The 14740-nt window shown below is 39.3% G+C and overlaps 1 protein-coding gene across 14 annotated transcripts in view; it reads left to right on the plus strand.

Moving 5' to 3' along the window:
• Positions 1-14740, plus strand: part of Wdfy3 (WD repeat and FYVE domain containing 3) — a 304615-nt gene that overhangs the window by 250405 nt on the left and 39470 nt on the right. For all 14 annotated transcript variants that reach the window (XM_087199311.1, XM_087199312.1, XM_087199309.1 and 11 more), the window contains 8 exons: positions 571-734; positions 3825-3973; positions 5017-5137; positions 5644-5729; positions 7724-7804; positions 10299-10353; positions 10591-10710; positions 13830-13947. In XM_087199311.1, the coding sequence (XP_087055437.1) occupies positions 571-734; positions 3825-3973; positions 5017-5137; positions 5644-5729; positions 7724-7804; positions 10299-10353; positions 10591-10710; positions 13830-13947 (894 nt within the window). The remainder of the gene's footprint in view (positions 1-570; positions 735-3824; positions 3974-5016; positions 5138-5643; positions 5730-7723; positions 7805-10298; positions 10354-10590; positions 10711-13829; positions 13948-14740) is intronic.

Genomic DNA, 14740 nt, shown 5'->3' on the forward strand with positions numbered 1-14740 from the left:
CTGTGTTGCTTCCTATACCTTCTAGCATTGTGTCACATTGCAAGTGGACAGGAGGGACTATGTTCATCAGCTTTCCATTACTGTGAAAAATACCTGAGATAAATCATCTTATAAAAACTAAAGATTCATTGTGGCTCACAGTTTCAGAAGTGTCAGGTCATGGTCAGCAGGTCCTGATGTTGTGGGCCTGTGGGAAGGTAGCATATCGTGCAGAGAGCATGCATGGAGCAGAGCTGCTCACCTCATGCCAGCTAGAAGGTGAAAAAAGAGGAGGGACCCAGGTCCCGTGATCCCTTCCACAGCCATGCCCCCAGTGACCTACCTTTCTCCCATGAGACCCCACCCCCTAAGAGTTTTGTTCCCTCACAATCCCAATAGTGCCATTCTTTTTTAAGCCATATTATTTATATGCTCTGGATCAATCATCTATCATCTTAATAACAAACAAGATGTTGAAGGGCCAAGGCTTAGGGGACACTTCTCAAAACCATTGCAGTTGACAAGGGACTAACCTGCATCCCCACATGGGCCTTCTAGTGTCACATGACCCTCTTGGTTATTATCCTGTAGGTCTGGTCAAGCCTCCTCTAAAGCGCTCTCGGTCTGCACCTGATGGAGGAGACGAGGAGAACCAGGAACAGCTACAAGACCAGATTGCTGAGAGCAGTGCCATAGAAGAGGAGGAGAAAACAGACAATGCCACGTTACTGCGCCTGCTAGAGGAAGGAGAAAAGGTATGACGTTCTTGAAAAATAAGAATTATAGTTATCATATTATAAGACAAGCTGATAGAGAGTTAGGATGAGTATTTTCACCTCTATAATGAAGTACATAGTGAAAGGCCTGTTGCATTCCATCTTCCTCTCCTTCTCTCATGTTCAAGGGCTTCCTGACCTCTGCATTGAAGAGTGTCAGGTTTCATCAGATACTGCACCTAACTCACTCTTCTGCCATACCTTTCTCAGACTCTCTTGCAGAAATTCTGTATTTCAAGTCCATGCAGATGACCCCTCCAATAATCGGACCTCTCCATAATTCTGGTCACCACCTCCAGACAGCTCCAGCCCCGTGTTAGCTGTTCCCCTTCACTCCCAGGAAATGGCACTGCTTCCTGGTCCTCACCGCCTCCTGCATGCTGCCCACTTTAAAGGCTTTCTTCACTCCCTGTGCCCTAGAAGCGTCGGAGAGTGTGCAGCTCATCGAGTCCACCATGGTTAATTCCATTCTTTCCTCAGACTGTTTATTCTGCCAAAGTACCCGTCTCCTTCACCTGAGGAACCTCCACCCTACATCTCTCATTTGCTGCACCAGCCTGGATGTCTGTCACCCTCACATGCAGGAAGTCTTCCCATCTGTCTGGCCAGCTCAGGCTGGGCTGAGCAGCCTCCTCTGTCCCTCTGTGCTGGGCTGGAACCAAGGCCGCACCCTGGGCTGCAGCATCCCTAACCCTTCTCAAGTTTTGATTGGAGACAGGGTTTCACTAAGCTTTCATAAGGCCTTGTCTGTATCAGTCTGTCTTGTCAGATTGTTTGTTCCTGTGTCTGTTCCTCCCTGCATGGTGAGCTCCTTACAGGTAGCCACTGTGGCCTCATCCCATCCCCTTGCCTTATGCAGTCCCTGTCACATAATAGATACATCTTAAACCTTGAAGTGAGAAAGTCATTGGTTGATAAATAAAGGAATGGGGAGAGGGAGGAGTGAGGGAAGGAAGGAAGGAATTAATTGACTAAGGAATATCACCTTTTAAAAGGGTGTCCTTTTCGCCTGTTGTATTAGGTCTTGTTACAACTCTTGAGCTCTAGTCCACTTAAGAAGTAATAACCAGGGCCAGGGATTTAGCTCAGTGGTTCTGGCCTCGAAAGTGCAAGGCCCCGAGTTGGATCCCTGGTACCAAAAAAAAAGTAATAACCAGAAATTGGGTATAATTCAAACACTTCTATTCAGATGTATGCCTTGAATAATCACGAATGAAAATATAAAAAGGAAAAATCACAGAACTGTAGAAGTATATCAGATTGGAAGGAAACTCAGCAGCAGCTCCTTGGTGTCCTGGGAGTGCTTTTATTTGATCAGAACGCTGCTGGTCACACTATATTTTTAGCATTTGAAAATTCATCTGGTTATACACTTAGAAAATAAATATAAGTTTACTTACTACATATTAAATATATAACTACAACACAGTTGGTTTAAAAGTGCATCAGTAGACTGAGGCCAGGGATTTAGCTCAGTGGTGCTGCCACTTGCCTCACAAGAACAAGGTCCTGAGTTGAATCCCTGGTACCGAAAAGAAAGTATATCAGTAGGCTAAAGGCATAACTCAGTGTACTATGCATGTCTCACCTTCTAACACTCAGGAGGCCCTGGGTTCAATCCCCAGTAGAGCAAAAAAATAAATAAATAAAATCAGGATTTTCTGTGTAACACTCTACCCTTTTATTATTGGAGTAATTAAAATTTCAAACATGGCAGTGAAAATTGACTCACGTTTAGGTGTTTTGGGATATTTATTGTAATACTATTTTTGAACTTTTATTTTTGAAATTTTATTTTTAATTGGTAAATATGCTGTACATTTATGAGATTTTTTTGATCTGTAAAATTATACAGTCTAGTTAACATATCCGTCACATCACCAATTTATCACTTTTTTTCTGTTGAGAATGTTAAAAATGTATTTTAGCAATTTTGAAGTACACAATGCAATATTCTTTTTTTCCCACAATGCATTAGTCTTAGCTGCAGTTGCTATGTAGGGCAGTAGATCGCTAAGAGTTACCCTCCAGTGTGACCAAAACTTTGCAACCTTTGATGAGTGTCTTTCCTCTCCCAAGTCTGTCCCCATGGCCTCTGGTAGCCAACTTTCTGTTCTCTGTCCATTTGTGAAACTTTAATCTCCTAAGTATAGTTTTGCACTGATTGCTTTATGTGTGAATAGCACAGGGAATGCATTTAAGCTGACATTCGTATGACGCTTGTTTGACTCTGATTTAGTTGCTGATTTTTTCCCCCTTGACTCGTGTTGAACCAAGTTTAAAGCAAGAAAGAATTTTTTACTAAGAATCAGATACCTCCCTTTGAAAAGAAAACAATAGCGACTTTGAGAGACTTTGTAATTCTTCCTCCTGTGAGCAGAGTGGGACTTTGCCAAGCTTGGCTCTTTACAATGGCCCAACAGTCCCCAGGAAGGCAGGACTCAGGGGTGAATGAGGACAGTTTCCACAGTTCCTGCTCTAGGGAATGTTCTAGAAAAAGAGAGAGGTAAACGTGTGGACCTACATGGCAATCCTGTCATGGGTATGCACCTCATCTCACTGCATGTCACAGCAGCCAGTGAAGTACATTAGAAATATGCAGATGAAAACACAGAGAGCTCAGAAAACCTGGGAAACCTGACCGAATCCACAAGTGTGAGACAATGGAAGCAGGAATTTGCTTGCAAGCTGTTGTCCTTGTCTCTCTGTCCACCTGCTTCACAAGGGTACATCCTAGTCTCATCTCCGTTCATGTAGTTCTCAAGCCCCTTTCCTGCCAGGCTTACTGTGCCTGGCCCTTCCAGGTGAACAGAGCCTCACCTAGCTTGTTCTGTGCTTGTAAGACAGCACGAACATGTTTGGTGTATGACGAATTCCCCAAGAAAACCAAAGAGGAGGAGAACATGAGGTGCATGCCCACAGAGCAGCGGAGGCTGACTCTTCACAGGCTCAAATCCAGGTTTCACATGCTTAGCTCAGGGCTTGCTATAATAGAGTAACCAAAAAGTAGAGATCATCTGAACTTTTTAGAAAAACTACATTAAAGAATATTTGTGGCTGTCCTTGCAGATCCAGCACATGTACCGCTGTGCTCGCGTCCAGGGCCTGGACACCAGTGAGGGGCTACTGCTTTTCGGTAAAGAGCATTTTTATGTGATTGATGGATTTACCATGACGGCAACCAGGGAAATACGCGATATTGAAACCTTACCTCTAAAGTAAGTAAATGAATGAAGAAGCACAAAGTACAGCGATCTTTAGAAGACAGAAAATAAGTTTGCATAATTTCTTTTTAATCCAAAGCTATGCCTAGATAACGTTATCTCATGGTCCCTATGTGTCTGCAATGACATTCATAAGGGTGACACTGTTATTTCAAGGTAATAAAGAAAAAGTTGCCTTGCTTACCAAACTGAAAAGTTTTATTTCTGTGAATTAGTAGCATCATACACCAAGTTATTTGTATATATTATAACATATCAGTAAATACACAGTGGTAGAGAAAAATGCAGGCTGCTGCGTGACACTCTTAGAAACAAAAGAGTTTCCATGGCATGTGAATATCATAGAAGCCCACATGGGGATCAACTGAGTTTTATCCATCTCCCCTTTCTTTTGCCAATTCTAGGATGCAAGTGAAGGTGTGTAGTGGGAAATTCAAAAGACAGAACCAGAAAGAAGATAAGAAGATTTAGCCTTAGAATGTCCAGTGGTCTTTTCTCTTCCTTTAATGTTTTAACTATCTCATGCTGATGAATATAGATGTGGTCTCTGGTTCATTCCTAGGAGATATTTCAAATAATCACATTCATCAATAATGAGGGTCATGTTATAACTTCAATACAAAAATATTAAAAATTACAGTCCATGACTGTTGATAAATATATATTAAACAGTACATTAAAACATTTTCTTCTACCTAAAAACTTGGTCTTTTTGTTCTAACTTTAAAAGAAATTAGAAGTTTTTAGGGATCCCAGAAATACATGTATGGGCTTAGGAACTGTGCCAGTGATGTGTGATAGAAAAGTTGGTCCCTCACAGCAGTAATGGGATCTTTTTAATTGTACTCATCAGAAGGGGCTCCTTGTATGTGGGTAGCTAACAAACTATTCTCGTGAACATTTTTTTAAAACTGAAAATTCTGGTATCTTGTCACTCCTTCTGTTCCTGTGTTGAAAATCGCACACCCGTTGTTGGGCAGTGAGCTGATCTCGTGCTATGTTTCTGTTTACTTCCTCTTCCACTCTGCCACCTGTAGTATGCATGAGCCAATTATCCCTCGAGGAGCCAGACAAGGCCCCAGTCAGCTCAAGAGAACTTGCAGCCTTTTCGCATATGAAGATATCAAGGAAGTGCATAAAAGGAGATACCTCCTGCAGGTGAGTGGGTTTGGTGGTGGTAAACAGTCCGTCATGTTCCTCTGTTTGGAAAATGTGTTATTTTAAAACAGATATGTGGACTCTCTGTGGAATCTGGGTTGTTCTTCACAGCTCACAGAGGTGCAGAACTGTGTAATGTATCTTTTTTAAACATCGCCTAAAATTTGAGTGATACCTTTGTTATACAACTTTATCTGTACCTTTCCAGATCGATATTTTAATTATCTTTTAATATAAAAATTATATAACTTTGAAAAAAATTACAAAATTTTGTAAAATTGTAATTTTATAATTACTGTATTTTTATCATTTCACTTTTAAATTTTTTCTAAGTTAAGCAGAATAAGAAAAATGTTTTATTGTCTAGTGTAATCTCCAAAGAATTTATGGCTCTAAAAATATTTTTCAGTCAATTAATCACTGAAGCTTTGCAGAAATTTATAGCAGAAAAGTTAGTATATAAAATCTCATTTGTGATCGTCTGTTTTTCTCTCTTTTTTCTCAAGCCTATTGCTGTGGAAGTTTTCTCTGGAGATGGACGGAATTACCTCCTTGCTTTTCAGAAAGGAATAAGAAACAAAGTCTATCAAAGGTCTTGTGTAATAGGAATGAATGCTTTATACGAGATCATGGGAAGAGATGGGAGGGGAAGCTGTTACCAACCAGTTCAGCTAGTTTTTAAAACTCTAGAATTTAGATGAGTGAGTCAACATCTTTGAAGAAAATACTTGTTTCACTTTTATCAGCCTCTTAAAATATGGATCTTCTAGCTTTTAAAATGATGCAATTCTATTGTGAAGTACCATTTTTCCTTTTGTAACTTAGAGATTATCAGAAGCTTCTTTTATCACTATGTCTTGTGTCTGTAACTATAAAAGAATGATGAAACTCTAGCTTAAAAAACAATTTTTTAGATTCAAAATAGGCTCCTTTCATCTTTACAAAATGTTGACAGTACCATTCCTTGCTCCTAAGTTCCAGAACTGAGTCCCCTTGAAAATTGCATTCCCAAGAAACTCTGCTGGCCTTAGGAGGAAGGTGGGATACCTTCATTATTGCAAAAGTAGCATAGCAAATAAAGTTGATGATCTAATCTTAGCATATCTGAAACTTTGATAAACTGTATTCAAAATTTACTTTTTCAAAGAAAAATAGTATGTATCCATGGAGCATAAAGATATTTCTATTGGGTGTGTGAATAAGGCTTCTATGAACTAATCAGAGATGATGGCCTTTTCTTATTCTTTGAGGAGTGGCATAGGTGCTTGCAATCCTTCATTTACTAGAATTTTTTATTTAATTACTTTACTGAGGAATGATGAATATCATACTACATTGCACATCCTTGTCATACCATGTGGTAATCACCCCGATCCATGGGATGTGTTCCAAAATGTTGCTCCAGCACCAGAAACTACACATAGCCTAAATCCTATGCTTATCTTTTTCATATGTATACATAACTACTGTAGTAAAGCTCAGTTGATCAATTGGGCACAATAAGAGATTGACACCAATAGCAAAAATAAACTAGGACAATTATAACAATATATTTCTATTTATATACTATGTAATTTTCATATATATTGTATTTATATAATAAAAGTTATTTGAAACATACACATTCTTTATTGCTAGAATTTTCCCTTTAATATTACTGGCTCAAGGGGACTGTGGGCAACAGAAACTGCAGAATGAACACTGCAGAGAGGGGGCTACTGTCCAGTCACCTGTAAGCACCTTCCAGGGAGTGCCCAGGCTGGGCATCGGTGACCTGGGCCTCCTTTCACCATTGGGAAGAACAAAGTCACAGTGACTGAGATGCAGTGTGACATACCTACTTTAGCAGTTCCTAAAGATGATGTTGTTTGCATCACTAGGTTGTTATTTGCTCTTCCTAACCAGAAGTTGCTCTCAGGAGATATTTGTCTTTCTCTGGGAAATTTCTGTGCATATCCAAATTTCAGTGTCTACATCTGTTCCAGGAATTCTCTGATAATTCTGTTTTGCCTTTTAAAAAATTAATACTGACATCCTGAGCAACTCCTGAAAGAAAATTATAGCAGTATCTTCTAAAAGCTCTTTCTTTTTTTTTTGAGATAGAGTCTTACTGTATAACCCAGGCTGTCCTGGAACATTTGATCCTCCCACCTCAGCCTTCTGAGTGCTGGGATTACAGGAGTGTGCTTCCACACCTAGCCAAAAGTTCTCTGTGTCTTCATTTGTTTGCTGAAGTCCATTCCATCATTTGTTTAGCCATCATTATCACCTGCAGCCATGTGACTACGTAGCTGTAGTAAATCACTAGGACTCCATTTAGTTGATTCAGTTCCCATAAATCAGTACTGCAAGGCCTTTCTTTTCCTTCTGGTATCAGGACAGTGTGGGTCTTGGTCCAGTGTGATAGAATCTACCAAGGACCTTCATATTTGGTGTCCTCGTTATTGTCCCTTTCTTCTGCCTGCCATTTGCTGCTGGCAATGCACAGGTCACTGCAGCAGTGAAGGTCTCAGCCCTTTCATAGGCTTCTCTTAGAACCTTATTGAGACCTCATCTGCAATTTTATGGTATTTTTATATTTTCCAGGTTTTTGGCAGTGGTGCCATCCCTGACAGACAGTTCAGAGTCAGTGTCTGGCCAGCGGCCGAATACCAGTGTGGAGCAGGGGTAGGTGGTTTGTATCTGCACCTTACGGTGGAATTGGGATGTTAGGGTGGTTCTTGTCTAGGGAGTGTTATGTAGCATTTTTAATCAGTGTTTTCTCCATGGTGGTTGTTGAAAGAAATACTGGAAATTAGAAAGAGGCAAAGAACAAAGTGTGCAGAATCTCACATGTCAAACCACTGCTCACTTTTGACCAACTACTGTCAGGTCTTTTGAGACACATATGTTGCTATGTGTACAGTGGACTTCATACTATGAATACCAGTTTTTATTCTGCTTTTATTTGAATATCTACCAATCTTCAAAAAATTATTGAGAAGCATAACTTTATTTGCTACCTGTTTTATTATATGTATAAAGCAGTCGCTTCCTTTTTGGTATTTCATTTCTGTCAGGTTTTCCTGTCAAAATACTAATACTTTGGGGGCTGGGGATGTAGCTCAGCAGTGCCGCATCTGCCTGGCAAGCATAAGGTCAAGTTCGATTCCTGGCATGAAAAAAAAAGTACTAATACTTGTTACCCAACTTGATATCCATAAAATTATACAAGTGCATATTACATCATTATTAGAAAATTCCACTATTATTAAATAAGCTTATAATAGATATTTGTCAGCTTTATATCATTTTACTGATTTATAAGATGCTTTCTCATTTTTAAATGTACATTTCACTGATAATAAATTTAAGCTCCATATATATTTGTTAGCCACTTTAATACATTATTTGTAAGTTACCTATCTCTTTTGCCCTCTTTTCCTTTCAGTTATTTTCAGTTTGTAGATGATTTCTTTATAAAAGATATTTATTACTTCTGGCTTGTCCTATTTGTTACAAACTGTCCTGCTTTCCTTTCCCTTTTGTTTTCTAACATTTAATTTTTTTTTCTTTTTTCTTTTTTGATGCCAGGAATCCAACTCAGGGCCTGGTGCTTACCAGGCACGAACTGTTCCACTGAGCTACCTCTCAGCCACCTGACATTTAAATTTAAACTTCTGTTGTTTTTGTGCCTCCTTTGTGCTCCTCTAGAGCCACTTTCCATCTCAGAGGGCCCTTCTGGATGAGGGAGCCAATTCAGGAATCCCTTCCAGTCACCCAGTGACTTCTAGCCCTTTGCAGCAATGCTTTCAGCTTCAAATTAATCACTACTGCATGCAAGAAAGTGACGTAAAAATTTACTAGGGATTCTGTAATTTGTAAATAAAATATCATTCCAGTCTGTGTGCATCAAAATACATTTAAGCTGATGCATTTCTCTTTAGCCAAGGGTTGGCAAATCCAAATACTAGATATACACTTTGTGTTCTGCCTTGAAAACATGTTCTGTTCCAAATCACTTTTGTGAATAACATAAATTCAGGAAGCAAATGGCTTCCATAAAGCATATTGAGCCTTTTTCTGCTTGGTAAACTTCTACCTACTTGGATCACCCTGAACTTGGTATTCTGTTGTCCTTCTTACTGCCTTCTTAGCTGAGTTGGCAGTTTTTAAAAATCTTTTAAGAGCTCAGAGGCAGAAAGCAGTAATTCATTTCCAACTTTACTCTTTTCAGTTTTCCCTTATCAAAGCTGAAGAGTAATATTAACTATTTTCCCAAAGAGAAAATCCTGTGTAATTAGTTCACACGATTGAAAGTATTTATCTAGAGGTGGAAATTGGTATCTGTGTTACTAAGTGATATGTGTTTATGTTTGCAAATCCATTAATTCCCTTGAAGATAATATAGTTGCTTTCTTTAAGTTCCTTGACCAACTATTAATTATCAGTATTATAAAGCTGATAAATGTTAAACAGAGTCTTATAACAATGTTAGGAAGTTTGCTATCCAAAAAGTAGTGCAGGGCAACCCATTTTCTGGTCCCCCTTCTGTTTCTTAGACAGAAGCTATCTTTCTCTCAATAAATTTTTCCTACTCTTAAAAAAAAAAAAAAAGCACTCCTGAAAGATAATAATATATCAATATTTCAAAAAAAAACCCCAAAAAGTAGTGTATAAATTTTAAATGACCTTGAACAGCAATGACTTTTATTGACTTACTCAATAACTCTTTTAGGAAATGTACTAGGAACCTACTACTATTGCTTAATATTTCAGTTCGTCCACTACATACCTTTGGATATGTTCACCTCCTATTACAGTAAAAATTCTACAGTTAGATTAATGTTTTTTCAACTCTTGACCAAAACCTACACTTACATATGTTGCATTACGTCCCAGTATGTACAATCTGTATCATAAATACTAAAAATTCACAGAAAATACTTTCGCTTAGTATATGTGATATCTTCTGGTGTTCTCTCTTTTCTTCATCTGAATAGCGTTATTTCATATTTCAAAATGCTGATCACAACCCACCAAAATGATTTCATAACGCATTAATAAGTCTCCCATAGTTTGAAAATTTCCTGGAGCAGGTGACTTAAAATTTTCAACCTGATACTTGTTTAGGTGTAAAACTATATTGCCTACCATTTATTTTATTCTGTGTTGTTTTTAGATCTGGGTTACTTAGCACGTTGGTTGGAGAGAAGTCTGTGACTCAGAGGTGGGAGGTAAGCTTAATAAATATATAAGCTTTAGTAATTTGTAGGTCAAACATATAAGTTAAAAGCATTTACATAATCCATAAAATATATACCTTAGAGAAAATGTGTTTTTGTATTAGGAAAAAGTGTTTTGGTCTGAAATCTATTAAAAAGAAGCCATCCATCTACATATAAAATGTTTTTAAATGAACATAGTGGAAATAATCAATTGTTCTAAAATGAATCTTTATTATCTCTCACAAGAGAGGTGAAATCAGCAACTTCCAGTACTTGATGCACTTGAACACTCTGGCTGGCAGATCATACAACGATCTCATGCAGTATCCTGTCTTTCCCTGGATCCTTGCAGATTATGACTCAGAGGTAAATCTCACATCATTTTCCCTAAGCAGAATGCACTTTCAAAAATAATGAAAAGATACTGCAATTGCCCAAACATTTCATTTGCTTTGTAATTAGGGCTCCTCGCACACACAGACACTGTGTTTCAAGAAGATGGGGCCAGGCACGGTGGCACACACCTGTAAATCCCAGCACTTGGGAGGCTGAGGCAGGAGGATCACCTTGAGTTCGAGGCCAGCCTGGGCTACATAGTGAGTCCAAGCCCAGCCTGAACTACTCAGTGAGGCCTTGTCTCCAAAAAGAGGAAAAATTGGGGTAACCCACTTCCTGGGTCCCCTTCTGTCTCTCTTAGACAGAAGCTATATTTCTCTAAATAAATTTTTCCTACTCTTAACCTCTGTTGTTCCTAGAATTCATTCTTTGATTTTAGAAAATATGAACTCACATTTCGGGTATCTAGTAGGTTTCTTTGATACTATAAAAATTCAGAGGAAGAAATGATAGTACAGCTATGACATACCACCTTTACTCTGTCTCTGAGTCTTAATAAAACAAAACTTGTCAAGAAAAAAAATTTTTAATAAAAAAAAGGAGATGGGAAGCATTTCAGCTTGGACATAGAAAAAGTAACTGACCCAATTAGTGGATATTAGGCATTAATTCATAATGTCTGTTCACTTTCCTAAAGTGCTCATTAATTAAAATCCTTTGGTTAGTGCCAGAACCCATCTGAGTAGTTTGAATTTTTGCTAGAAAAATGTGAAATGACTTTTCTGCAAAATATCCGTGCCACATAAATGGACTGTTTTGTACTTTTCCAAGAAGACTTGGAAGATGATTTCTAACCAACGTGCACATGACTTAGGGATCAAAATCAACAGTAAGTAGACACCTATAAATATCATCCTTCCTGTCTTCCCTTGCCTCCTCCTGATCAAGGTCTGACTAGTTCTCATGAATCAGTAACTAGTCAAAACAAGAGAAGCTTGGCCCATGATGAACAAGCAAACAAAAAGGGAAAAAAGATAAATTTATTGGACCTTCTTATTCATTTGAATCAGGGCTGCCTATTTTATTAGAAATTATATACCTTCCATGAGAGAAAAAGGTAAAGTTTCTGTTCTCAGAAAACATTAGTGTAATGAAAGAAACCTTCCCTACCCACATGAGCATAATCAAGTACATTCGATGTCCAAAACCATAGATTGCTTGTGCAATTAATCTGCAGGTCTGGTGCACATTTGAGTGAGACATGAATGTCATAGAAGAAAGGAAAGAAATCAAGAGTAAAAGCTGATAAAATGAAAATAGGTTTCCTTTAAGCTAACCAAGGAAGTAAAGAAAAAATACAGTATTTAAAGAGGCAGGAACTCCAAAGAAAATGCATTTCTGTGGGGAGGGAATTGTACAAATGTGTACATGAATACCTGTCTTGCACCAGCTTGCAGGTCCATGACCAGACCTCTCATTCTCTTCTCCTTCTCTGGATGCAGTCCCAGCCTTACTCTGGGTAACCCCATCTCAGGAGGTGGTACCCCACCCTTGCTGTCACACTCAGTGGCTGAGGCATGGCTGCCTTTGGATGCTTTTCTAGCGTCTTCCTTCATCAGCCTTCTGCTATTTTCTCTGGGCCATTGCAACAGTCTCCTGCCTATCCTATGTCCTTCACTGTCCTCTGCACTACAGCAAGTTTAATTTTGCTCATTGATTACCCTGCAGACTGGGAGAAAATTTTCAAACCTCAGTTCGGGGCTGAGGCTATAGCTCAGTGATAGAGTACTTGCTTAGCATGTGCCAGGCCCTCAGTTCATTCCTAGCAGTGCCAAAATAAAAACCAAAACAAACCTCAGTAGTTCCTGCCTGTGTATCCCAACACTGCTCTCCTGTGACACCCCAGTTCCCTCTCTTGTACCCCAGTATCTTTTTTGTGCAGTCCAGCCTGCTCACCAGCTCCAGCACATCAAATTGACCTCTGTGATGGGAGCCTCTGTTCTCTCTCTCTGGCCTACATCTATTCCGGAGCTACCTTCTAGCTGTGTGTCACGGTATATTTTTCCCCTTTTTCAAACATAGTCCTTTCTCATACAACATGTTGTAGAAATACCCATTGTCTGATGCTACTTGATTGTAAGGTCCTGAGCACGTAGACTCCTTTGTATCACCCAACTCCCAACCCCAGTACATGCCTGGTACTTACTATGCACTTTAACGTTAGTTGACTTCAGTATACATGAGGTACTTTGCATGGGGTAAGTTTTTCAAGGATAAATGTAGTTACTCATTCATGATTCTAGATTAGTTTCTCCTGTCCCAAATTAGTCAGTCATTTTGCCCTATGGAACACACATTAAAAATCCCACAGGCACATATTTTAAATTTCTAGTTTTAAAACGTTAAGGGAGTAAATTTTGGTTTTCTTTTAAATATATAAATTAGGAGGGCTAGACGTGAACCTTTGAAATAGTCTCTTGTAAGTAGGAGATCCATCTCATTTGCAAGTCACTTGATCTGGCGTGTTGTTTTTTTGCCAGGCATGGTGGCACATTCCTGTAATCTCAGCACTCTGAGGCTGAGGCAGGAGGATCACTGTGAATTTGAGACTAGCCTGGGCTATATAGCAAGACCTTGTCTCAAAAAAAAAGGTGGTATGTTGTTTTTTAGGATGGAAAGGTTACTGAACGCTTTAGTCTGTATCACTCCCAGACAGCCCGTAAGGAGTTGTTCAGGAGTGAAGTTGGAAAGGTCCCAGGGCATGAGGTACAGGAAGGAGATTCTGTCCCCAGTCATGCGTGCGACGGGGATAATGAGTTAGAGCCCTGTGTCCTTAGGCTGCTGCTGTGTTCTGGGCAAAAACTGGAAGCATTTTCCGTCTTGCTCCTCCTCTCCCAAAGCCTGGGTCCTGAGTGCTTTCCTGAGAAACAAATACGTTTCAAAGCAGCTGTCTTCCAACAGCATCAGTTAACAAAGCACCACGCATAGTGTGTCTCTATTCAAGCGTGAGTGGGAAGTGTGTACACAGACTGTTGCGGAGTCCAGCTCCACCTGCTTCCGTCATGACCACCCAGCGCAGCCACTGTGTCTCCCTCAGTCAGAACATGGGGTGTCTGGTAACCTGGCCTGGGTTTTGTTCTGTGTTTCAGGAGGTAGATCTTACTAACTCCAAGACCTTTAGAAACCTGGCTAAGCCTATGGGGGCACAGACAGATGAGCGATTAGCGCAGTATAAGAAGCGGTACAAAGACTGGGAGGATCCTAATGGTGAGTAACTCATTCTGTCACTGAACTCTGTTACCAAGTTCACAGCTAAGCCATTATTTAGTGGCTTGACGCCCTTACATACTTCTTCAGGTTGCTTACATCATATGTTACATATGTTAATCACCTATACACAGATTGTTAGAAAAAATATGATTTTGCATGCCAGTTGATGGCCATGTCCAGAAGGTATTCATAGTTTGCTCTTTAGACTCCTGCTGCTTTGCCTTTGGCAGAAATTTCTCATCATTGTCTGCTTTTCTCATTATATTTTGCCATTATATTTTTCATTTATTGGCTCTCTTTTAATTTTATTAGGGCACTCTTTGGACCCTTTTGCATTTTGAAAAATGAATTGATTTAACTTCTTAAACCATACAGTTAACTTGTTATTTATAATGTTTAATGTTGTTCATGTTTCCCCTCCAAACAAGCAAAAGAAAGGGGGAAAAAAGCTTAAGACTAGTATTAGGATGCCTGAGAGGTCACCATGTCTATTTCTCTGTGTGTGTGTCTCTTTCTCCCTTCCCTCCCTCAAGGAGGATGTGTTAAATATATATTATAGGCAACAATTTAGAGAAATATATAATTGCAAAGCCACAGCCTAGTAGGAAAAAGGAACTATCAGTCAATATTTTGCTTCATGGAACAAGATTGCACCTAAGGGCGAGCTATTGAACAGCCTCAAACACAGTTCCCATAGATGTGCTGGGCTTTGGGCAAAAGGCCACTGAATCATACTCCTTTGGGTTACTGCCAACTGTGTGAGGGAAAAGTAGTCTGTCTCATGAAGTTT

This window comes from Heterocephalus glaber, unplaced genomic scaffold, assembly GCF_053883595.1.
Source record: "Heterocephalus glaber isolate CG9 unplaced genomic scaffold, H.glaber_assembly_v1.0 deba00001698, whole genome shotgun sequence".
NCBI lineage: Eukaryota > Metazoa > Chordata > Mammalia > Rodentia > Bathyergidae > Heterocephalus > Heterocephalus glaber.